At 41.4% G+C, this 25,718-nt stretch overlaps 1 protein-coding gene across 1 annotated transcript in view; it reads left to right on the top strand.

Annotated features, from left to right (window-relative positions):
* Positions 1 to 25,718, top strand: part of ntrk2a (neurotrophic tyrosine kinase, receptor, type 2a) — a 231,463-nt gene that overhangs the window by 48,771 nt on the left and 156,974 nt on the right. The window contains exons 6-8 of the mRNA XM_072281087.1: positions 11,262 to 11,398; positions 12,269 to 12,404; positions 13,579 to 13,881. Of these exons, the coding sequence (XP_072137188.1) occupies positions 11,262 to 11,398; positions 12,269 to 12,404; positions 13,579 to 13,881 (576 nt within the window). The remainder of the gene's footprint in view (positions 1 to 11,261; positions 11,399 to 12,268; positions 12,405 to 13,578; positions 13,882 to 25,718) is intronic.

Consider the following 25,718-nt stretch of genomic DNA (forward strand, 5'->3'; position numbering starts at 1 on the left):
AGAGCACCTGAGTTATAAGGAAAGATTCAATAGTTTAGGACTTTATTCCTTGGAATTTAGGAGATTTGATAGAAGTATACATAATTATGAGGAGTATAGACAGGGTAAATGCAAGCAGGCTTTTTCCACTGAGGTTGGGTGGGCTATAACTAGAAGTCATGGGTTAAGGGTGAAAGGTGAAAAGTTTTAGGGGGACATGAGGGGAAATTCCTTCACTCAGAGGGTTGTGAAAGTGTGGAACAAGCCACCAGGGCAAGTGGTGAATGTGAGCTCCATTACAACGCTTAAGAGAAGTTTGGATAGGTTCATGGATGGCAGGGTATGGAGGGCTATGGTATGGGTGCAGGTCGATCATTCTAGGCAGATTAAATGGTTTAGCATGGATTGGGTGGGCCGAAAGGCCTCCTTCTGACTGTACTTTTCTCTGACTCTATGCGTCTGTAACTGAACACTCCGACAGTTTCACCAGCATTTGTTTGGCCAGTGTTTAGGTTTGGAAACTGTGCAGCATTCCTTCATACGGGTCAAAAGGCAAATATATAAACCTGGACAGGAAAGAAGTGGTTTTGATGACACCCATTGCGTTACCTGCTCTGCTCCCCCAGCACCTGCTGCCCTTCTGATCAGGGCATTTAAGATCAGAACTTTGCTTACTGAGACCCTGAACCTGACAGTAGGTCAATGTAAAGTCACCCATTAGCTACAAATGTTTGCTGCCTTTCGTGATTTGAACTTAATCAAAGTGTGGCTAGTAAATAAACATAGAGGTTTCTAGTAGTTCGGGAGTTTAAAAATGGTGTGCCTAGTGATGGATGCCAGATGCTCTGGAATGAATTATTTACAGTAAGATCAATTGCACATTAAAAATGGACCAGTGGACTTGTATTTAGTTTAGAGTGCAGAGAATGTAAGTCCTGGCTTCTTGCCTGCTGTCCTTTAAACAGGTATCACAGCATCAGAGCTAACACGCATTTGATGCTCACACATTTCTCTACAGACAATTGCAGGGACAGAAATAAACCACTTACCACACCTTTGTTTTATCATGGTCAACATGAACAATAACTCTATTTGCACAGCCGATCCCTGAAAAATTAACTCAATGAAAACATGCATGAAACTAGATGACATGCATTTGTAGTAAACCCCAGAGTGTTATGGGTTATTTTAATTAATTCCTTTTCTCAAGGAATTATTACTCATTGTATTCCATATTCAATGAAATGCATCTCTGCTACTGGATCTATATGTACATATAGCTTTGTATCTGGATCTATGCCACACTAGGAACTGAAAATAATCACTATAAGGTAAACTAAACTGTTACTGATCCACTCATTTTATCCAGATTCTTTTAATTTCATTATTAGCATGTATTTGAAGGCAAAGCGCAGTCAATGGTTTACCATATTATATACCTCCTGAAGTAGCCACGTAATAATGCTTGCTGTCTTGGCATGAAGGGGTATATATCGATGGCTCTGCAATGCAGCACTCTCCATTGCCCTCATGTTTATGAAGCTCCCTGACACAATACAGAATAACGGCAATCAGAATAGCAACTGTGTTATCACCTCTGATGCCCTGCCCTAGAATAATCTGCAACAGGCCCTAATTTCTTAACGTGTGGAAAATGTTTTTGAGGAAGAAATAGATTTTAAGGAGCATCAGAAAGGATGAGAGGGAGATACAGACTCCCCAGTGGAGACTGTAAGATCACTGGATATTATCCTTGTGTTGAAGTCAGAAAGCCCAGTGGTAGTGGTTAACACATTTTCCGAAACCGCGTAGAACATCAGCAGAAGTAATTGGCTATTTTTCTGCCACTTCCAGGAAGAAATCACGTGCTCTAAGAACTGATTTGATTTATTCATGGAAGGTTCAACATGAACAAATCAGAAACAGAATTCAGGCTAACCTTCACCAGCTAAAATGAAGTTAAGTTGTTGTAAAAAGTTACTTCTGTCTGCCATCCATATCATGATTGTGAGATGCCTTGTTGAGATCTTGTTGACCAACAATGGGGTAGAAATCTTGCAGTTCGATATAGGTAGCAAAGGATGTTTCCTTTCAATGTTGTTAAACTTCAGTTTAAGTGATCAGCAGGAAGGTTGGAGCCATGAAAATTCACATTCTCTTTGTAAGCATTTTTCCGTTTAGATTTAATTATTTTCTTCCCATTCACTAAAAATATAAACTAAAAGTAAATTTTACAGAAGAAAATATTCCTGATATAGCCAGCAGGACATTTTAACAAACACCCACTGTTTATCAGTTATAAAAAATTGCTGTATAAAAATGATAAAATTAGGCTATTGAGAATTGAGCACTGAATACGTTTAAGGCAGTCTCTTGGGTTTGACATTGACTTGTTTCACTTTGATTTTATGAGTTCTGTGGTGACTGATGAAGCCAGTACAGGAACTTCAGACTTTTACATATATGGGCAGGAGGACCCTGAGTGGGCACATGGGTGGATAGCTTGTGAGGTGATTTGCTCCATCAGCTGTTTACATAGGGCTTCTGAGCCCCCCTGATGCAAGGACGCAATATTAGCCCAAATTCTCCCTTAGCACTTTGATCACTCATAAGCTGGAGGTTCCTGAGAATCAATGGGGATGCTGCAATATTTCTAGGAGGCATTAAGCAATCCTTAAATTGCCTGGTTATCTCTTCATGACCGAGTTCGGGATAGTGTATCTGTTTCGACACTGATGTTCATTTGTTTGTTCTTCCCGTGAATTTGGAGGTTTCTATGGGGATAAGCTCAGTGATAAATATAAAACACTTTGAAGTACTGCAGTAGGTAATCGCAGTCTCAAAAGAGTATAGAAGGTTAAGTCCCACTGTTGCCCAGTAGACCATGAGTTTTATGCCGAGTCCAAGGTCTTGATCCTCAGGGTCCTTATCCTCAGCCAGCTTAAGGCTGTGAAGGCACACTGACGGCAGTGAAGAACTTTATCACTGGTGTATACCTTTGCTGAGGGTGTCTCCTGAAATTAGGGAGGTGTTTGCATTTTCCAGGGTCTTAATTGAGCCTTTATGATCAGAGGGCAGTATTGTACAGCAGAGGTACAATGGTAATGGATTTTGTCTTGTGTAATTCCCCCTCTTTGTATGTTGATGTTGGCTCAAGCTCAGGAGCAAATGTCATCTGCATACTGAGGTTAACTACTGAGGCTCTGGAGTGTGGTCATTATAGATAAAGCTGAATTTAATCCTCTTCCTTAGGAAGTGTGTTCGAGGTAGGGTGCAACATTGCAGTGAGAAAAATTAAGTTGCGTTAATGATGCAGCTTTGTTCAATACTCATTTTGAGTGAGATTGCCTTTGTTGTAGACCTGCTGGCTAGCATCAAATCTTGCTTGCCATCAAACATCAAAAAGTAAGTCATACACACAGGAGATTTTACAGATGCTGGAAATATTGAACAACACACACAAAATGCAGGAGGAACTCAGCACGTCAGGCAGCATCTACGGAGGGAATAAACAGTCATGGTTTGGGCCGAGACTCTTCATCAGGACTGGTAAATGTAAGACCTACAACTCTGAGCAGCCAAATTTGCAGGGAATCCATAACACCTTCCAGTTGAAGATGCTGATGGATTTAGTGAAGTCAAAAGATTATGGAAACAAAAGAGAGACTGCAAATGCTGGAAATCTGGAGCAATATACAAAATGTTCAGCAGGTCAGGCAGCATTGATGGAAGGAAGTGAGCGCTCAAAATTTTGGGTCGAGGTTCTTCACCAGGACAAAAAGAGAGGGGGGATAGCCAGTATAAAAAGTCGGGAGGAAGGAGTGGAGGAATACCTGGTGGGTGATGGGTGGATCCTGGTGAAAGAGAGGAGATAGGCGGGTGAGGGAGGGAGAGTGAAAATGATGTGAGAAGCTGGGAGGTGAGAGGTGGCGGTTTCAAAGGCCTGAAGAAGATTGAATAAAATAGGAAATGAAGTGGATTGTAGAACAGAGGGAAGAAGGTAAACAAGACAACCAAAAAGGAGGATTGTGTGGTGATGGACAGAATGAGAGGGAAATATAAAGATGATGGGGCTGGTGAGAAAAGGGAAAAAGCACGGGGATTGGGGAGGGAAACAGAAGGAAGTGGTTGCTGGAAGTGAGAGAAATCATTGTTCAGGCTGTCAGGTTGGAGATGCTGTTCCTCTAAACTGTGTCTGGCCTCAACTTGGCAGTAGAAGAATTGTGAGTCTATTTTTTATAAATTGGGCTGTAGCCTTTTTGACTTCTTGTTGCTCAGCAGCAGCAGCAAGTAGCTCACTGTGGGATGGCATCAAGGGCAGAGTTGTAGCCGAACAGATCTTCAGAAGTTGCTTCCAGTGAGCATTGACTGCCGGTCTGACTGGTGATTTCACCTGCATTCTTGGCTGTCAGTGGGTGGAGCCTTTGAGTGTCTGTGTCATAAATAACATTGACACCACTGTAGAAACCATGCATATTGTGACTGTCATTGAGTTGCAGTGTCCATGTTAATTCCAAGCACATCTGTAGATCTCTTCTTGATGAAATGTATTAGAAGCACATGTGCTTTCCATAGTAGAAGACAAGTCACTATTTTCTAAATAAAAATTTGGCTTATCATCACCTGCTTGAGGATGGGTTTGTGTCAATGGTATAGAAATTTTCTCAGGTCAGAAAATTATCAGCACAGTGCGCACAATTCCCTGTTGTACATTTCTGCTAGCTGCATTCATTTCCACGCCTACAAACATAAGAATTAGGAGTATAAGCAGGCCACCGTACCTCTCCATTCTGTTCCACCATTCAATGCAGTTATGGCTGATCTAGTTGTAACTTCAACAATGGACTTCAGTCTTCCTGTGGTAATATTCCACTCCCCTGCTTATTAAATATCTAGAATATTACCCATTGAACTAAGTTCAAAATTACTGAACATCTCTGAATTCACAAGAGGTGCTGCTGATGACATGCATTCAACCTGGACATGCATCAATATGTGGAACTTTGAATTCAACAGCCACAAGGGCAGAGACTTGTGGTACCTGAAATTATTTCCGATTTGTCCATCTATTGTCAAACCAAATCCAGTTCCCTCAAATTGCTTAATGATAAATGAATAACGAATCAGACTAACCCCCACTATTACTTACTTTGGTTTCAATCTCTCTCAGTTCTTGACTGACACAGATGATTTTTCTGCAAGTAACGTTGCTAAACATGAGGCTGATTTAAGGAGCCCTTTGTTGTAATTCCAGTTTGGAGATATTTAATTAAATTGTGTACCAGAGATGACAAAATAATAGTATGAATTCAGTATATGGTTCCTATATTGGTTGTTTATCATTATACTATTATTTAAGAGACTTTAGTTAGGAAGATGATTGTTACCTAATTCCATTCTTGACAAAAAAAATGTACAGTGCCATAAATCTGGAAAAAAAATGCCTTTTTTTTTGCTTTTCAGAGAGCTGAAAATTGGGGAAAAAGCTGGTTAATGCACAGAATTTCATTATAACTTTATATTTAATTACAGTAATTATGATAGATGTAAAAAGCATCAGCACTTTTCCAGGCAATATCTAGAATAAGTTTATCTTTTATTGAAAAAGGACTAAATGTCTTTTTATGATTGTTACTTTGCACCTAACAACCATATGGCAGCAGTGTGCAATTTTGAAAAGTGCATTTTCATTTAATGCTATCCTATTAATGGGAAAATAAGTAGATTCACTGACCTTGAAAGAACATTAATGTAAGGCAGGATAACTCTTGCAGTCTCCATTCATCACTGTGAAGGAAATAACTAACCAAATGATTAAAAGTAAAGTTCACATGCAATAGTACATGAATAAAGCAAGGAAGAAGGTGAATAAAGCATGGAAGAAGGTGAATAAAGCAAATAGCAGTTTTTCTACATCAGCCTGGTATTATTAAGACAAAGGCACAGAATGGCTTGGTCAATCTACAAAATCCTCCTCACCAAAATCTGCTAACTTGTGTCAGAATTGGGAGAGCTTCCCCAAAGATTGGTAGAGTGAACATTCACCTCCTGTTCCTCTCATGGTCTTTGGACCTAAGATGTGGCTATGGGATTTAACAAGGGCCAAGTCTTTTTGTGGGATACAGGGATCAGTCCTTATTTCAGCCCCACTCAGGTCCTCTTCTTTAAATGTGTTTCCAGTACATCGTGACTATATTGGCACTCATACAAAGAATGAGACTTCATCGCTCTTTCTGCAAGTTCCACCTTGCTCTTTTATTCCTATGTTTCATTCATTACTATATGATATCACTATAATTTCTTTGCTTGAATTGAGCATTTCAGTTATGAGGAGAGATTGGAGAAGCTAGTCTATTCTCCCTGGAGCAGAGCAGGTTTCGAGGGACATGACTGAGATGCATCGAATTATAAGGGGTGTAGATAGTGTAGAATGCAGGAAACTTTTCCCCATTGATAAAACTAGAGGTTATCAATTTAATTAAAGGGAGAAGAGATTTAGAGGCGATATGAAGAAGTCCTTCTTCATCTAGACAGTGGTAAATACTAGAATGCACAGCCTGTGGGAGTGGTTGAAACTGGATCATTGACAGCATTTAAGAAATGTCTAGATGAGCACTTGAATAGTTTAGGCATATAAGGCTATAGGTAGCAAATGAGATTTTTATGGAAGGGTTGCCTACTTATATATCTATTTTCATGCTGTATGATTCTCTGACACAGTTTTACAGCCTACATTGTAAGGGATAGGTTGGTGATCAATATCCGTTTCAAGGCCACTGAGGTCCACAGCTATCCTGATTCCTGTAAGGACTCTATTCCATTTTCAGTGTTCGCAAGCTGTGAGACAACTGCCTCAGTTTTGACACAAGTTCCCAGATGTTAGTGAGTTCTTCAGAAAGACCTGGTTTTATGTTGAAGGCCACTCACTGCGTAGGGCGAGGCTGACACTGTGCTAAATCTCAGGTAGATTTAGAACAGATTTTAAAAACGTAAACACAAGGAAATCTGCAGATGCTGGAATTTCAAGCAACACACACAAAAGTTGCTGGTGAACGCAGCAGGCCAGGCATCATCTCTAGGAAGAGGTATAGTCGACATTTTGGGCCGAGACCCTTCGTCAGGACTAACTGAAAGAAGAGCTAGTAAGAGATTTGAAAGTGGGAGGGAGAGGGGGAGATCCAAAATGATAGGAGAAGACAGGAGGGGGAGGGATGGAGCCAAGCACTGGACAGTTGATTGGCAAAAGGGATATGAGAGGATCATGGGATGGGAGGCCTAGGGAGAAAGAAAGGCGGGGGAAGCCCAGAGGATGGGCAAGGGGTATAGTGAGAGGGACAGAGGGAGAAAAAAGAGAGAGAGAGAAAAAGAAAAAAGAAGAAAAATATACACATTCTTCTTCTCTCTCTCCCTTTTCCTCCTCTGTCCCTCTCACTACTTGCCCATCCTCTGGGTTTTCCCCCCTCCCCCTTTGCTTTCTCCCGAGGCCTCCTGTCTCATGATCCTCCCATATCCCTTTTGCCAATCACCTGTCCAGCTCTTGGCTCCATCCCTCCCCCTCCTGTCTTCTCCTATCATTTTGGATCTCCCCCTTCCCCTCCCACTTTCAAATCTCTTATTAGCTCTTCCTTCAGTTAGTCCTGACGAAGGGTCTCGGCCTGAAACGTCGACTGTACCTCTTCCTAGAGATGCTGCTTGGCCTGCTGCGTTCACCAGCAACTTTGATGTGTGTTCAGAACAGATTCACCACTGGGAATCTTTGAAGGGCTGCGAGCCACCAGCCGTGCCCAGGTTATAGTGCACCAAGTCCTGTCACGTTCTGACCCAGGATCTCGCTCAATTTACCACTGCTGGTTCAGTGTGGAGTGTGGATGATCACGGCAACAGCAGCACCAGAGGCACCGAATAATTAAGTGACATCCTGGCAAATCTACAATTCCGGACCACATAGCCACTAAGTAACAGAAGGAATATGCTTTAGACTGCTAAGTGATACCACAATCAACAGATTGTATTATAGCTCCACTTTCTGGTCAGGAACTGTGGTGTACAATTAATTAAGACGAAGGGGAGGACCTTTTTGAACAAGCTACTCAACATCTGTACTTAAGGAAAGACTGATTGCGTTTGTGCAACACACACAAAATGCTGGAGGAACTCAGCAAGCTAGGCAGCATCTATGGAAGAAAGTACAGTGAACGTTTCCGAGGAAGGGTTTTGGCCCAAAATGTCGACTGTGCTTTTTTCCCATAGATGCTGCCTGGCCTGCTGAGTTCCTCTAGCGTTGTGTGTGTGTTGCTTGGATTTCCAGCACCTGCAAATTTTCTCTTGTTTGTGATTTGATTGTAATTGTCCCATTTTTATTGGACAAGAACATCCAATGTTGTAATTTCTTGTCAGAAGTGTCAAGTGGATGATGTTTGCCTTCTTGCGAGGCTTCCCCTGAAGGAAAATAAGTTTTTGCACAATTGTTTCACCCCAAGTACTGTCAAGGAGCAGATGAGGTGATTAGATACTGCATTGGTAATGGGGTCGCTCAACATTCCAAATGAAGGTTGAAATTATTAGTCGGGGAAGATGCTGTCCAGTACAGCCACATCTCTGGACAAATTATTGCAACATTGATGTTGGTCTTACACAGTACAAAATGATCAGGTACATTATTTTCAGAAGAAATGAAATCAATCAGCTGACCATTCATTGCTTCATTATCAGCAAAGTGATTGACACTCTCCATCACCTCCCTACTGGATTGCCCACTGACAGACTGCCCACTGATGGTTAGTTAGAGTCCACAAGGACCACTCAGCTTCCAAACTCTTTATAGGTTCTGTTGAAAATTAATTGCCGTGGAGAGGTAGGAGACATTATCTTTCCAGAGCATACCTGATGAAGCGTGTTATCAAGGAGCTTGAGTAAAATTAAGATGAATGAGAACTGAGGAGAGAACTCACAAGCAGCTTGATGCTACACCTTGCACAGTGGAAGATGGTGTGGTCCTGGACATCAATCATCTCACTATGGATTTACTCTGTGTCCTAATGCAATCATCTTCACCTAAGTCAGAAGTAAGGATGTTCACTGATTACACAATGTTCATTCCATTCCCATTTCTTCAGAAAATGAAGCAATTCCTTCTTGCATGCAGCAAGACTTGGACCACATTCAGGGATGGACTGATGTGGCAAATACATTGTACCAGCCAATGAGAGTCATCACTGCCATTTCACCTAATATTCTCTTAATTCTTACTTTCCATTGCTGAGTCATCAACAACCTAGAGTGGTCTCCATTGTCTGGAAACACTGCTGGACCAACCACATTAATATTGTGACTATAAGCTCAGAGGCTGGTAATTCTGTGGCATGTGACTCATCATTCTTGTTCTTGAGATATAATTTTATGTTAAATCATAAGATCACAGTTTGAGGCTCCTTGATTATCTTCCAGTTTTTCATAATCTGGTAGTTCACTCCCCATAAACTTGTCTTTCTACGCAGTAAGTTGTCAATGGGGGAAGGTACTTTTGACTTCAGTTTCCTGTAGTTGCTCAAATCCAAGTTCACAGTGAAATTTCTGCCCTGTTTTCAATAAGCTGCTATAAGTGCTCACATATTTCATACATTGTCTCTCCTCCCCCACACTCCCCCTCCCTATTTGGTTCTGGTTTCATCTGCCATTCACCCCTCTCCTACTTGTTCCCATTAGCCTACCTTATCAGATATTGGTTGTCTTTGTGTTCCTGTTTATTACCCAGTCAACTAGTTCCATCTTCACCCTTCCCTCCCCCACCTGACTTCACCTGCGTCTTTTGTTTTTTCTTCATCTGCCTCCCGCCTCCATCTCCTAATTCACCCTCTCCCCTACCTGGTTTTATCTGCCTCTTGATCCTTCCTCAATTCACCAATCACCTCTGGCAACTGTGTTGTCTCTCCCCACTCTCCTCTTTACTCTGGCTATCTCCCAGTCCCAATGCAGCATTTCCAGTTCCTTTTCCATCACAGACGCTGCTTGACCTGCTGAGTTCCTCCAGCAGATTGTTTGTTGGTTTAGGTTCCAGCGTCTGCAGTGTCACCATTTTATGCATTTTTGCCCTGATCAACTCACTGATTTCTAGCGTCTTCCTACTATAACGCTGTATTTGTTTGGTAGCACAGTACAGTAAAAGCTGGTGGCATCAGTTAGATTTGCAGACTGCAGTTTCTGAGGAACTAACCATCTCACTCACACCCATCTTATGCTTGATTCCCCTACAGCATGAAAGCATGGGAACTGGGTTTGTTGTGGTTGCAGGCTATCTGTATACACTGTATATCATACGTTAGGGTGAAAATTGTTGGTTGATTGATTGATTAATGACTGCATTGATTTGCCTTATCTTTGAGCAGCCAGTAATTTATTTATACTTTATCAGCGTCTCTGGTCGCTGGTTGATGATACTTTTTTGTAGAGCTTCAGTTATCTCATGAAATAGCCAATCAGATGACTGGTCTAACCCCTTTTACTGGTGCCACGTGAATGTTATATTTTTAATCTCATTATTTCTGACAATTTAATGTGGATTCCAGGCAGGTCCTGTGGGGCCTTTTCCTTTTAGTCACAGGCACAGCCAGTGAGTGGTGACACCATTACAATGCTGAAAATGGCTGACACAGGTTCAATGTATTAACACTGAAACTGGTCCGTGTCCTAAAATAATCTTTATTCTGCATTAATTAAAACAAACTGTTATTTTTTTTCAAAGTAAAATCTGTTCAGTAGCAAATATCGTAAAAACAAATTGCTCAAGTACTTTTTTCAGACAACCCTGCAAATACAGGTGTCCCCCACATTAGGCAGATTATGTTCCCAGAAATCAGGCCTTAACCTCTATTTTCCAATATGCAAAACCATGTCACTTGTATGTGTGTCCCATGAAATGTGAATTGAAAAAAAAATGTTGAGTTATTTTATTCATATAAATTCTGTGACAGCAAATTTTATTCAGCATCTCAAACCTTTGGGTAGTGATTTGTCAATTCTGTGGGGAGACATTCCCATAACCTAAATGGCCATAATGCAGGGGTCACCTGTACCAGATGTCATCTTTATTCATCAGAAATAATGCAGCAAGGAATTGGATAAATATTTAATGTAGAAGGATTAGCAGGGGAGTGGAACTAATCTCTTTCAAAGAGGCTGAATAGTCTTCTGTGCTTTGTTCTAGGATTCTAATCAAAGCTATTATGTAGACGCTACAGTTTTATTTAAATTCTGCTGAGTTTTGCTCCATTTTTGCTTCACAGAGATGCCTAAAGCTGCTGTGAATGTTACTAATGTAACTGTGAATGAAGGTGGTGAATTTGCAGTTAAATGCAGTGCCACGGGAAGGCCGTCTCCCACGGTGGACTGGCAAAAACATTCCCTCTACTCGTCTTTCCAGGTATGTACCCGACACTGTCGGCGATGTAGTATGTGTCGCATGACTCAGCGTTTTAAACTTTGGCCCAAAATTACTGCACGTTCATTGCAGAACTGCCTCCAAAACTGTAACTCTATGACTATAAACTGTGTGGAGGTCAAGACTATTGTGCAGGTGTTAATGAATGTGAGGTCCTGAGCCCCCAGTGGCTGCCAGTGCTGTACCAAAGCCTAACAGTGGCGCATAGACTTCCACAGTTGCTCAGCGTTTACGCTGGAAAATCTACCTGCTGAACTCACATAAGGTTAGCCTGAGCCCAGGATGTGTGACTCCATTCATTTTAATAGAGAGGAACAAGTACATCTGAAAGGGGGTAAGTTATATTTTTAAAAATTAATTCAGTTAATTTTGGTTTAATTGTTTTAAATCTTCTATTCTTTTAACTCTTAAATCATATTTTTTAAACGAGTAACAGTATGTTTAGTTTTAAATGTCTCAGTTTGATCATAGTGCCTCTGATCAAACCAAGGCCTATTTTCTCGAGGAAATTCTCACTGGGAAATCAGGTTCAGAGGGCAGAAAGTGACGAACATGGGCTGCAAGTCATATCAAGGATATTCTGGGTCTGAATTTTATTTGAGATTTTCCATTGACATATTGATATCCCGCATCTCTCCTACAGGTGGAGCCACTTGCTGGGGTCTAGTCCCCAGGCGTGGGCTTGGAGTGCTACTCAGCTAACTTCCCTTAAAGCCAGTAAAATGTTGATGTTGTGCTGTTTCCTTCTTCGTTGGAAGGTGTTAGCAGTCGGAACGTTGCTCACCAGGTGGAAAGCTACTTGTTAATATGTTAATCATAATTTGGAGAGTAACATTTTGTCAATTTCTTCAGCCTACAGAAGCTTCCAGACCGTTAGTAACATTAAAGCTGAATAACATTTCTCGTGGTGACAATGGACAGCAGCTTATGTGCATAGCTGAGAATATAGTGGGAGAATCGAAGGCTGTTGTCAATCTGACTGTTTTCTGTAAGTATAGACCACTCCTATCTTATCCTATCCTAAACTCATTTAACTTTTTATACAGAATCACATGCTATGAAGTAATTAAAATTTGATACTTTGCAATTTAAAAATCTGGATTTAAGTTTCAAGATGAAATCTAGACCAATTATTTTTGAGTCACCAGTGACTGCGGACGCTGGGATCTGGAGCAACAAACAAGATATTCAAGGAACCTGGTGGGTCTGCTCCAGTTCAAGGTCCTTAACCCAAAATGTTGACTGTCCATTTCCTCCACAAATGCTGCTTTGACTTGCTGAGTACCCCCAGCATCTTCATTCTTGTGGCAATTACTCAAGTAATTTCTATACGGAGAAATTTTATACAGTGTTTATCAAACATTGGGATATATTGCATTAATAATGATACAAGGCAAAGATGATTTTCCTGTCTCAAGTGACTGAAATAGTAAATATCTTCACAGCTACAGAAGTACTCAGAATAAAATCTGAAGTCTTTATGTTACATGTGTCCTTATAATGATCACATGTGATCAACATAACACACACAAAATGTTGGGCCTGAAATGTTGACTGTTTACTCTTTTCCATAGATGAGGCCTGGCCTGCTGAGTCCTCCAGCATTTTGTGTGTGTTGCTTGGATTTTCTCATCTTTGATCACGTGATGTTCTTTACTGATCGAAGGAGATTGAGATACAGTGAAATCCAAAGCAAAGATGATGGCATGAAATATTTAATCTTGCTCAGGCCTGAAGCTCCTTGAGTAGAGTTTGTTGCTGCCAGCTTTGTCATTCTTCAAGACATGCTTATGTTACACTCTGAACTACATGTGTTTAGATCATGTATTCATTTTAAGGAATAGTTTTGCCAAACAATTCTCAGATGAAGGTGGGTAAAAGCATGATATGGGTCATGAAGGGAGAGGTTAGGAGGCATGGTGAAATGTTGATAAGGATTTGAAAGGGATTTTGAAGGTTGATTGAAGATGGGTGATGCAAATATTTAGTGAGCAATTGCCAAATAGCAAGGTAAAAGAGCAGTGGTGAAATGTAGTGACAAGGGCCCCTCACAGTATATTTTTCATTCTCACTTGTGAAGTGAAGTTATAATGTAACCTTCAACACATTCTGTGTATCACCAAGTTTAATTAATATCATTCTTTCTTTTTTTCAACCTATAGTTCCTCCCAAGGTAATATTATTGGGCGAGGCCATCCCAGATCATCGTTGGTGTATTCCTTTCAGTATAACCGGCAATCCTCCACCCCGAATTCAGTGGTACCACAACAATTATCCCCTGAATGAGACCGCTTTTATACTCACTCAGATTCACGAGGACAATATTAGTGAGCAACATGGTTGCCTGCAGCTTGATAATCCAACCCACCTGAACAATGGGAACTACACTCTCTATGTGTTCAATGATTTGGGAGAGGACAAAGGCACAATCTATGCTCATTTCATGCACCATCCTCCTGGTTCAGGTGGGTATTCTGGAATTGTTTGTTGTTGTTGCTGTCTATCTGTGAAGATTCAGTTGTGCAAAGTGTTGTTAACTAGATATTATATCTTCTGAAAACCAAGTAATATCATAGAAAATCAATAGTAGTGATATGAAGGAGGGCCCCACGTCAGAACAAAATCCGTGTCTTAAATACTAATAACCAAGCAATTGGTTGAGAAACTTTATGCATCATGCAAAAGTGATGGGTTTTACTCAGTCTCAGAAAATATGAAGGCATATAAAAATGTATAAATAATGCCAAGTTAACTTGGTGAGTCTGGTGTGTTAAATTATAAAGGTAATGAGGTAAAATATGATAGGATCAGCAATTTCTTTCTTTTTTGGTTGAAGATTGTCATGGAATTTTAATGACTACAGCCTGGATTAGAGAGCATGTCCTGTGAGGAAAGGTTGAGCAAACTGGGGCTTTTCTCTCTGGAGCAAAGGAAGTCGAGAGGTGATTTGATAGGGGTCTGTTTATAAGATGATAAGAGGCATAGATAGAGTGGACAGCCAGTGTCTTTTCCCCAGAGTGGCAATGGCTAATACAAAAGGGAGTAATTTTAAGGTGATTGGAGGAAAATATAGGGCAGGTTTTTATACAGACTGGTAAGTGTGTGGATAGCACTACCAAGGTTGGTGGTGGAGGCAGCTACATTAGGAACATTTAATAGACTCTTGGATAGGCAAATGGACGAATGAAAGATAGAGGGCTCTGTAGGAGGGAAGGGTTAGATTGATCTTGGAATAAGTTAAAAGGTCAACATAACATCACAGGCCGAAGGGCCTGTACTGTCCTACATTGTGCTATCTTCTGTGTTCTCTATAACCAATCTAAACTAACATTTGGAACTTGCCTCAAGAATTAAATATTTCCATTCTTTGGTAAGTGTAGTATTTTAAACAAGCAATTCATTAAAATGATTATATATCAAACTTTACAGTGATAATAGCATGTTTCTCTTGCCGAATGAAACAGATATTTGTGGAATGAGTTAATGCCACACACTTAATACCCTTTAAAACTCTTAGAGGTTTGGCAGTTGTCTAGGCTGAAGTTTGCAATGAGACTAATTCCTGGATCCTACATTTTTTTTACTACTGGAAAGGAGATGCAGCAGATCTCAAAGACAACATCATCCCTTTTCACTGGAAAGAAAATAATTTAGATTGAAAGTTTTTCTTTGCATGTCTCCTTTTTACATAACTTTTGTGCACTTTCCAGAAATGGATTGGCCTTTTCTTGAGGCTTTATTTACTTTGCATTATAGCTCATCAACTTCCTTTATCATCTACTTATTTCATCATCTCATATTGGCCATTATTAATTGAATTAATTTATTTAATTTCATACAAACCTGTTATTCCCTTATTCTCTCATTAACCTTCATCTTCTCTAGTGCTTCGATTCAAACGAGCTACTAATTACATAAATAAGAAGCTGACACAAACATGGGTTGGTTTTATAGCTGAGGGAGATTGTGTGAGTGCGAGTTTATGTGTATGTGTATATAAAAATATGTGTATACATGTAAATGGGCAATACTCCCCAGAATGAATTGAGGCCCAAGGACAATTGCTTTCCCCTGTTCCTTTCCAACATCCCTATCAATGGACTACAAACTGAGCCAATCCCAGATGGGACAATTAGTTTGCAGAATCTCAGACTGGTGTTCCCTCCCAGGTGCAAAATCAAAAATGGTGAATGAGTCTAGGTTCCCATCCCAGAAGACTTGTACATTGGGATTGAATCCCCATCGAGCTTATCGCACTGGACAGGTGACCAGGATTGACCAGCACCTGAATGGCCTCCTGCTGTGTGAAATATGTGCATAGTCCTCTCAATGGTCATCCTGTGGTGTGGAAGAGTGTCATGAGATCGGCACACTTTGCAATTTGTGATGTGATTCCTTATCACTTGAATATTATCCTTTATTTTTACCAGATCTTTCACTTTCTGACAGATAATGACATTTGTACAGCCCTTCCATAATGTTCTGAGTTTGAGTTTTCTCCGCTGGTTATCCTGAGCAACGTTGTGTATATACATGGCACCTAGAACATGACTGAACATCCACAAATGCAGCACTACCATGAAACCTGACTTCAGTTTTAGTGTTGAGTTGTCACATGGGGAAAGCCAGTGAAGAAGTATCGGGCTCAGGCTGCTGAAGCTGCAGCGGCCAATGGTGAAGCAATAGCAGTCGGCATGAATACAAAACCAGAGCTCGAAATGAGGAGATATTTTGATCCTTCAGGGTCTGGAAGAGATTGAAGGAGAGGGAGGAATGAGGTCAAGGAAGGATTTAAACTTTTGCTTCTTAACTGGGAGCAAGTGCAGCTGAGGTATTGCCAAGTGGACTATGCACGCATTTTGCATAGCAGGAGCCCACTCAGGTGCTGGTCAATTCCGGTCCTATAAGATGGGACAATGTAGAAGGAGCTTCATTCCACCTAACCTCCATCACCCTACCCTGGGAGAGCATGGTGGGACACAGGAATGGAGATTTCTTTATTCCTCGCACCAGCATCCTCGCTTTGATCAACAGATACTGCATTGCTTTTGTCGATTGTTAATAAAGCAATGTTTTGATATTTAATTGGACAGCAAAAGTTTAGGACAAACGCAGGCAGATGGGACTAGTTCAGGTAGGCAACTTGGTCAGCATGAACAAGTTAGGTTGAAAGACCTGGTTACATATTGTGTACTATGGCTCATAATATTTGCACCTTAGTTTCTGAGTCCCTTGCTATTGTTCTTTATGGTGTCACATCACCATGATGCTACCATGATATGGCAGTAGCAAATGGAATACTCAGAAACTATATAATCATTCTCCTCATTTAACATGTTTCTTTGTTTTGATCTCATCTCTGAGTCATAATTAATTTTCCCGGCTTGAGCAATGACTTAATGATTATAAGTAATGGATTACTATTTCTTACAAACTATATTATTTTAATATCCAATAAGAAGATATCACTGTTCTGTCAAAATGAATGAGTAATGAAGTTGCAGACTAAGATATTGCATTAGCAATAAGGCATCTTAAGATCTAGAGTGTGTTATATGTTAATTACACTACCTTAAAGCTAAAAAGGGACACCTCAAAGGATAGATTTCATTAGTTGGAAAGCATGTTGCAAAATTAAAGTAAATGCTGCTAAAAGCAGAACAAAGTAAGTTTCACCTTGTACTCTGACTCTGAATTCATTCCCACTAACTGGGAAGACATTTCTAGAAAAAAACAAACAAACAATGGCTGATAATATAAGAGGAAATACAGGACATAAATATTCAGAATTAAAGAGAGGTAGGAGTAATAAGAAATTAAATATAGATATTGCAAAATTTGGTTATGCACATACAGTATTTGTGAGATGAATTGAACTGGGCTCTATTCTATTGAAGATGGAGCATGTGTGGATATGGCATTCAGCTAAAGCATACACCTAGTGGCCACTTCATTAGGTACACCGATACACCTGCTTGTTAATGCAATTATCTAATCAGCCAATCATATGGCAGCAACTCAACGCATAAATACAGGCAGACGTGGTCAAGAGGTTAAGCTGCTGTTCGGACCAAAAATCAAGATGGGGAAGAAGTGTGATCTAAGTGACTTTGACCATGGAATGTTTGTTGGTGCCAGATGGGGTGGTTTGAGTATCTCAGAAATGGCTGATCTCCTGGGATTTTCATGTACAACATTCTCTAGAGTTTACAGAGAATGGTGCAAAAAACAAAGTAGCATCCAGTGGGCACAGACACCTTGATAATGAGAGAGGTCAGGGGACAATGGTCAGACTGGTTCAGGCTGACAGGAAGGTGACGGTAACTCAAATAACCATATGTTACAATAGTGGTGTGCAGAAGAAGCACCTCTGAATGCACAACACGTTGAGCATCCTGTACCCAATAAATTTACCACTGAGTGTATAAAGCAAACAGATTTGGATGGGAATCATGTGGCTTATGCTTTGTGCTACTACTAGACTTGGACTGAACATATTTCCAATAGCTCCCAGTATTCTGACCAGTCTTACGTAAAGGAAATACAACTGACTGCTCTTCACTCCCTCTTCCCGAGGCCGGCAGCTGGAATGGCTTTGCCTGAATTGCTGGTTTCTACTTTGCACAATGCCACTGTCTGCAAACATATCGCATGTCACCTTGGTGATGTATCACAGAGAAATTTCTTTTCCTCAATCTCTAACTAGTGTACATACACAGTGCACCATGCCCAGTCTCCTTGCTACGTGCCTCAGCTTTGCCACTACAGCAGCAAAAATGTGACTGCTGTGCAACAAGGACTCTCTGTTTTCCTTACATGGAGTTTTTGGAGGATGTTACCGGGAAAGTTGATGAAGGCAAGGCAGTGGATGTTGTCTAAGCAAAGGCACTTGGCAAGGTCCCATGTGGGGCGTTGGTCAAGAAGGTTCAGTCGCTTGGCATTCAAGATGAGGTAGTAAATTGGATGAGATATTGGCTTAGCAGGAGAAGCCAGACAAAGGTAGAAGATGATTGCCTCTCTGACTGGAGGCCTGTGACTAATGAGTGATGCAGTGATTGATGCTGTTTGTCATCTATATCAATGATCTGGATGATAATGTGATTAAGTGGATCAGCAAATTTGCTGATGACACCAAGATTGCAGGTGTAATGAATAGCGAGGAAGACTATCAAAGCTTGCAGCAGGAACCAGCTGGAAAAATGGGCTGAAAAATGGCAGATGGAATTTAATGCAGACAGTATGAGGTGTTGTACTTTGGGAGGACTAACCAGGGTAGGTCTTACACAATGAACAGTAGGGCAGTAAGGAGTGTGGTAGAACAAAGGGATCTGGGAATACAGGTCCATAATTCATTGAAAGTGGTGTCACAGGTTGATAACGTGGTAAGGAAAGCCTTTGGCACATTGGCCTTCATAGTTCAAAGTTTTGAGTACAGGAGTTGTGATGTTAAATTGAAGATGTGGCCTAATTTGGAGTATTGTGTACAGTTTTGGTCACCAACCTCCAGAAAAGAGTACAGATTAAATTTACAAGGATGGTGCTGGGACTGGAGGACATGAGTTATAAGAAAAGACTGACTAGGTGAGAACTTTATTCCCTAGAATGTAGAAAATTAAGGGGAGATTTAATTGAAGTATACAAAATTATGAGGGGTATAGATAGGGTAAATGCAAGCAGGCTTTTTCCATTGCGGTTGGGCGAGACTACAACTAGAGGTCATGGGTTAAGGGTGAAACGTGTGAAGTTTAAGGGGAACATGAGCGGAAACTTCTTCACTCAGAGGATGGTGAGAGTGTGGAATGAGGTGCCGGTGCAAGTGGTGGATGTGGGTTCAATTTCAATAGTTAACAGAGGTTTGGTTAGGTACATGGATGGGAGGGGTCTGGAGGGCAATGGCCCAGGTACGGGTTGATGGGACTTGGTAGATTAAATGGTTCAACATGGACTGGATGGGTTGAAGGGTCAGGTTTGGTGCTGTAATTTTCTGTGACTCTATGATTCTAAGAAAATATTGTCGTTGATTCTAGTGGTGATCAGTATTGGCTTCGATTTTGAAATATGCTTCTCCTGTAAGATTGAATTTAGCTTTATTGGCTTTCCAACTAATTCAATTCACTGGACTCATGCTGACTCCCTCTTATTAATGTATAGCCTGGTACCATTCTCTCATTCTCTCATTCATTTTCTTTCTTTCTCTCTCTCTCTCTCTCTCTCTCTCTCTCTCTCCCCCCCCCCCCCCCCCCCATCCATCCATCCATCCACCATTTTCCCTTTAATTGTTTTGCCACGTCCCAACACTGGGAGTAATTTCTACTGGCCAGTAAACATATAGAGCGTGGAAGGAAACTGGATCACTTAGAAGAAACCAGTTTGATCTCAAGGAAGACATGCAAATGCATGATAGACCAGAGCACCAGCATGCTTATGTTATTCTGTAGAGCCCCACACTCTTCTGCGCTCTCATTTGGTGCACACTGCCCAAACTCACCATGGTAAGCATACACTACCTCCCAGCAGCTGCAGAGCAAACAGCAGGTGAATGGAAAGAAGGAAGGAAATGAAAAGGAGGGAATAGTTCCCTTTAAGCCAGAACTTCTTTGCACTATATTTCCAAATGTGAAGCTGGTAAGCACAACCCCAATTTCCTATTCAGCAACTGTCCTGGACCTTGCTTTTTCTCTGATCCTGTTAATAGAAGACAACAGAACATATATAGTCCCAAATATATACATATATAGTCCCAAACATTTATAATAGTGGGTGGAAATTACTGAAGAGGACAATGAGTTAGGAGGATACTGTCATTTTCTATGGCTTCATCCCTGTCAATGACCACGTGTTCAGTAATCGCTGCAGCTGTGATGAGCAGTACATTCATTGTGGTGGTAATGTGGTGTTGTAGCTGTACCTGTTTCACAGTTAATGGCTGCAGTTATTCATTGTATTATTCTGCAGAACGCAGGGAGATAAATGTTCTTGTGGAGGATGAATTTGTCACAGTTGAATAGTTGGTAGTGTATGCAAACTGAGACATGGGTGTGAAGTTTGCTACACTGCTTTCGTGGAGTGCATGAATGTTAGGTACAGGTGCTGATTGATAGAATTTATTGTTAGATGAGGAATGGCACTGCACTTGATTGGGCAACGTCTGAAGCTCGTTTTGCATATACTGTGTTACGGTGTTTGAAGATTGACTTTGATCACTCATGTGACTGTTGAACAATACCCTTACTCAAATGGGAAAATGTCATGGCAGTTCTCAGAGGGGATGTACCGGTGAGCTCGTCAGCTGGATTTAAGTGAGCAAATTTGTGAGAAATAGCAGACAATTACAAGAAATGTAAGGTTGTGCTAATAGGTGATTTTAACTTTTCACATACTGTAAAAGAACTGAACGAGATAGAGTTTGTCATATTTGTTCAGAAAAGTTTCCTTAATCAATATATAGAGGTCCCAACTAGTGAAGGCATGACACTGGATCTCCTGTTAGGGAATGAGACAAGGCAGGTGACAGAAGTATGTGTAGGGGAACATTTTGGATCTAGTAATCATAATTCCATTCCTTTCAAGATAATTAAGAAGAAGGATAGGACTGGTCTTTGAGTTGAAATTCTGAACTGGAGAAAGGCTAATTTTGATGGCATCAGAGGGGATCTGGCAGGAGTGGATTAGTTTGGGCAAGGGATGCTTGGTAGCGGGAGGCCTTGAAAATGAAATATTGAGAAGACAGAGTTTGTTAGAATGAAAGGCAAGGCTAACAGGTTCAGGGAACTTTGACTTTCGAGGGATATTGAGGCCCTGGTTAAGAGAAAGCAGGAGACGCTTATCAGGTATCAAATGAGGCATTGAGGAGTATAAGAAATGCAAAAAAACTTATAAGAGAGAAATCAGGATGGTGAAAAGAGTAGAAGAAGTTGCTCTGGCAGACAAGGGGAAAGAGAATCCCAAGAGTTTCTACAGATATATTAAGTGCAAAAGCAAGGAACAAAATTAGTTATCTCAAAAATCAGTGTGGTTATCTATGCATAGGGTCAAAAAATTTGGGGGAGAATGTGATATTTTTGCATATGTATTTACTTCAAAGACAGACATAGGGCTTACTGAATTGAAGCAAAAGAGTAGTGAGCTTATGGGTTGTATCCGGATTACAGAAGAGGAGGTGCTTGCTGTTTTGAGGCACATTAGGGTGAATAAATTCCCAGGGCCTGACAAGGTGCTCCCTCAAACCTGGTGAAAAGCTACTGTAGAAATTGCAGGGGCCCTTGGCAGAGATATTTTAAAAATTCCTTAGCCACAGGTGAGATATCAGGATAACAAAAGTTGTTTCATTGTTTAAGAAAGGATTTAACAATAAGCTGGGAAATTATAGGCTGGTGAGCCTGATGTCAGTTAAGGGTAAACTCATGGTAGTTATTTTAAGGGACATATAAGTATTTAAACGATATTCTGTGCTGTTGTGCCTGATTAGGGATAGTCAATATGGCTTTGTGCATGCTAGGTCATGTCTTTCCAGATTATAGAGTTGGTTGAGGAGGTTATGAAGAAAGTTGATGAAGGAAAAGTGGTAGATGTTGTCTACATGGATTTTAGCAAGGCCTCCATGGGAGACTGGTCCAGAAGGTTAAGTCGCTTGGCATTCAGAATGAAGTAGTAAACTGTATTCAGCATTGGCTTAGTGGGAGAAGAGGGAGAGTGGTAGTAGTTGGTTGCCTCTCTGACTGGAGACCTGTGACCAATAATATGCCACAAGGATTCATGCTGGTTCTGTTTCTGTAAGTCAATTATATCAATAATCTGAATGATAATGTGGTAAACTGTACCGGCAGCTTTGCAGATAACACCAAGATTGGGGGCACAATGGACAGTGAGGAAGGCTATCCAAGCCTGCAGCATGACCTGGACCATGAGGAAAATGGGCTGAAAAACAGCAGATGGAATTTAATGCAGACAAGTGTGAGGTGTTGCACTTTGGGGTGACAAACCAAGGTAGAAGTTACGTAGCGAATGTTAGGTCATGGAGGTGTGCAGTAGAACAAAGGCATTTGGGAATACAGATGCATGGATCCTCAAAGGTGGTGTCACAGGTAGATAGGGTTGTAAAGAAAGCGTTTGGCGTATTGGCCTTCATAAACCAGAGCATTGTTGACAGGAGATGGGATGCTATGTTGATGATGTATGAGACGTTGTTAAGGCCATATTTAGAGTATTGTGTGCAGTTCTGATCACCTACCTACAGGAAAGATATTAATAAGCTTGAAGGAGTGCAGAGAAAATTTACAAAGATGCTACCAGAACTTGAGGACCTGAGTTGTAAAGGAAGACTAAATAGCACAGGATATTATTCCCTGGATAATAGGAGAATGAGGAGAGATCTTATAAATGCATGCAACATTATGAGGGGTATAGATAAACGAAATAGATGCAGGCATTCCCCCCTGAAGTCCGGTTAAACTGGAACTAGAGGTCACAGGTTTAGGGTGAGATGTGAAATATCTAAGGGGAACCTGAGGAGGAATTCCTTCACTCGAGGTGGTGTGAGTTTAGAATGGACTCTCGGTGGAAGTGGTGTATGCAGGCTCAATTGTAACATTTAAAAGAAGTTTAGATAGGTACGTGGATGAGAGGAATATGAAGGGCTATGGACCGAGTGAGTGTAGATGGGATTAGGGGGAGAAGCAGGTTAAGAACATAAGAACATAAGAAATAGGAGCAGGAGTAGGCTATCTGGCCCATCGAGCCTGCCTCGTCATTCAGTAAGACCATGGCTGATCTGTCCGTAAGCTCAGCTCCATCTTTTCCCCATGCCTTTTCCCCATAACCCTTAATGCCCTTACTATGTAAAAACCTATCTAACTATCTTAAATATATTTAGTGAGGAAGCCTCAACTGCTTCCCTGGGCAGAGAATTCCACAGATTCACCACTCTCTGGGAAGAACAGTTTCTCCTCATCTCTCCCCCTGAATCTTGAGGCATGGACCAGATGGGCCAAAGCACCTAAATTTCTGTGCTGTAGTACTCTATGAACACTAGGTATTTGAACTTGACTCACACATTGTGTTTCAGGAGGGCTTGCTGCCTTCTGCAGATAGATTTCTATGGTGCATCTTCTCTCCGAAGGTCTGTGGTAGAGCATTGGAAAACCACGGTGTCACTCTCTGCTGCCTAATCGCAGTCTAATTTTCCTCCATCACAATCAGTTGTTGAACTCCTAACAACATCTGCTCTAGCTGTAATCCCCTCTTTTAAGAGGAACAGGCTGACTTTTACGTTGTACAGACCAGCTTTGAATGGTGCCAGACACTCAATATTAGGTCCCCTGTTGAGGCTTGCAGCCAATAAATAGTATGGTTAGTGCTGGCTGCATGCAGCAGTTATACAGTCTACTTAAACAACTTCCAAACAGCAGCCTATGTAAATTTGCCTTGCTATGGGCATAGCAATCAACTGACATAGGTTAATCACAAATTGCAATGCCTGCCCTCACTGAGTTTCAAATCAAGGAGGTATTAAGTGTTTTGCCTTGTTTTTGCAAATGGTTCCAGAAGTAGAATGCAGGTGTACCAGAGGAAATAGATATAGTCATAATCATAGTCATACTTTATTGATCCCGGGGGAAATTGGTTTTCGTTACAGTTGCACCATAAATAATAAATAGTAATAAAACCATAAATAGTTAAATAGTAAAATGTAAATTATGCCAGCAAATTATGAAATAAGTCCAGGACCAGCCTATCGGCTCAGGGTGTCTGACCCTCCAAGGGAGGAGTTGTAAAGTTTGATGGCCACAGGCAGGAATGACTTCCTATGACGCTCTGTGCTGCATCTTGGAGGAATGAGTCTCTGGCTGAATGTACTCCTGTGCCCACCCAGTACATTATGTAGTGGATGGGAGACATTGACCAAGATGGCATGAAACTTAGACAGCATCCTCTTTTGAGACACCACCGTGAGAGAGTCCAGTTCCATCCCCACAACATCACTGGCCTTACGAATGAGTTTGTTGATTCTGTTGGTGTCTGCTACCCTCAGCCTGCTGCCCCAGCACACAACAGCAAACATGATAGCACTGGCCACCACAGACTCGTAGAACATCCTCAGCATCGTCCAGCAGATGTTAAAGGACCTCAGTCTCCTCAGGAAATAGAGACAGCTCTGACCCTTCTTGTAGACAGCCTCAGTGTTCTTAGACCAGTCCAGTTTATTGTCAATTTGTATCCCCAGGTATTTGTAATCCTCCACCATGTCCACACTGACCCCCTGGATGGAAACAGGGGTCACCGGTACCTTAGCTCTCCTCAGGCCTACCACCAGCTCCTTTGTCTTTTTCACATTAAGCTGCAGATAATTCTGCTCACACCATGTGACAAAGTTTCCTACCGTAGCCCTGTACTCAAACTCATCTCCCTTGCTGATGCATCCAACTATAGCAGAGTCATCCGAAAACTTCTGAAGATGACAATACTCTGTGCAGTAGTTGAAGTCCGAGGTGTAAATGGTGAAGAGAAAGGGAGACAAGACAGTCCCCTGTAGAGCCCCAGTGCTGCTGATCACTCTGTCGGACACACAGTGTTGCAAGCACACGTACTGTGGTCTGCCAGTCAGGTAATCAAGAATCCATGATACCAGGGAAGCATCCACCTGCATCGCTGTCAGCTTCTCCCCCAGCAGAGCAGGGCGGATGGTGTTGAACGCACTGGAGAAGTCAAAAAACATGACCCTCACAGTGCACGCTGACTTGTCCAGGTGGGCGTAGACACGGTTCAGCAGGTAGACGATGGCATCCTCAACTCCTAGTCAGGGCTGGTAGGTGAACTGGAGGGGATCTAAGTGTGGCCTGACCATAGGCCGGAGCAGCTCCAGAACAAGTCTCTCCAGGGTCTTCATGATGTGGGAGGTCTTTTGGGACAGAAATTTTGGGACAGTTGCTAGACTATAGTTCTCAAGTAAGTTCATTGAAAGCATGCTGTATCAGTCTCCTGGAATTGCTGATGAAGTCCTAATATTTTTAAAAAGTTAGAAAGGGGACTGCAGAGACTCTGACTACAATTTCCAACTTTCATTCAAGATTCATTTTGTGCTGACAAGAAGTTGTAAGCTTTGGAACTAAGAGACACCAGGGAAAAAGATTCCTTTACACAACTGTTGCTGGAGCATTCAATACCTTCTACAGTTTAATTCTATGAGGATTGAATGGCAGTGCATATTAATGCTCCTGAGACAGTGAAGCTGCCCACTTATTTTCATCTCCTTGACTATTGCAGGCACCAGCCAATCCCCTTTCTGGTCAATATATCTGGAAAA

The sequence above is a fragment of the Mobula birostris genome, chromosome 17, assembly GCF_030028105.1.
Source record: "Mobula birostris isolate sMobBir1 chromosome 17, sMobBir1.hap1, whole genome shotgun sequence".
In the NCBI taxonomy this organism is placed as follows: Eukaryota; Metazoa; Chordata; class Chondrichthyes; order Myliobatiformes; family Myliobatidae; genus Mobula; species Mobula birostris.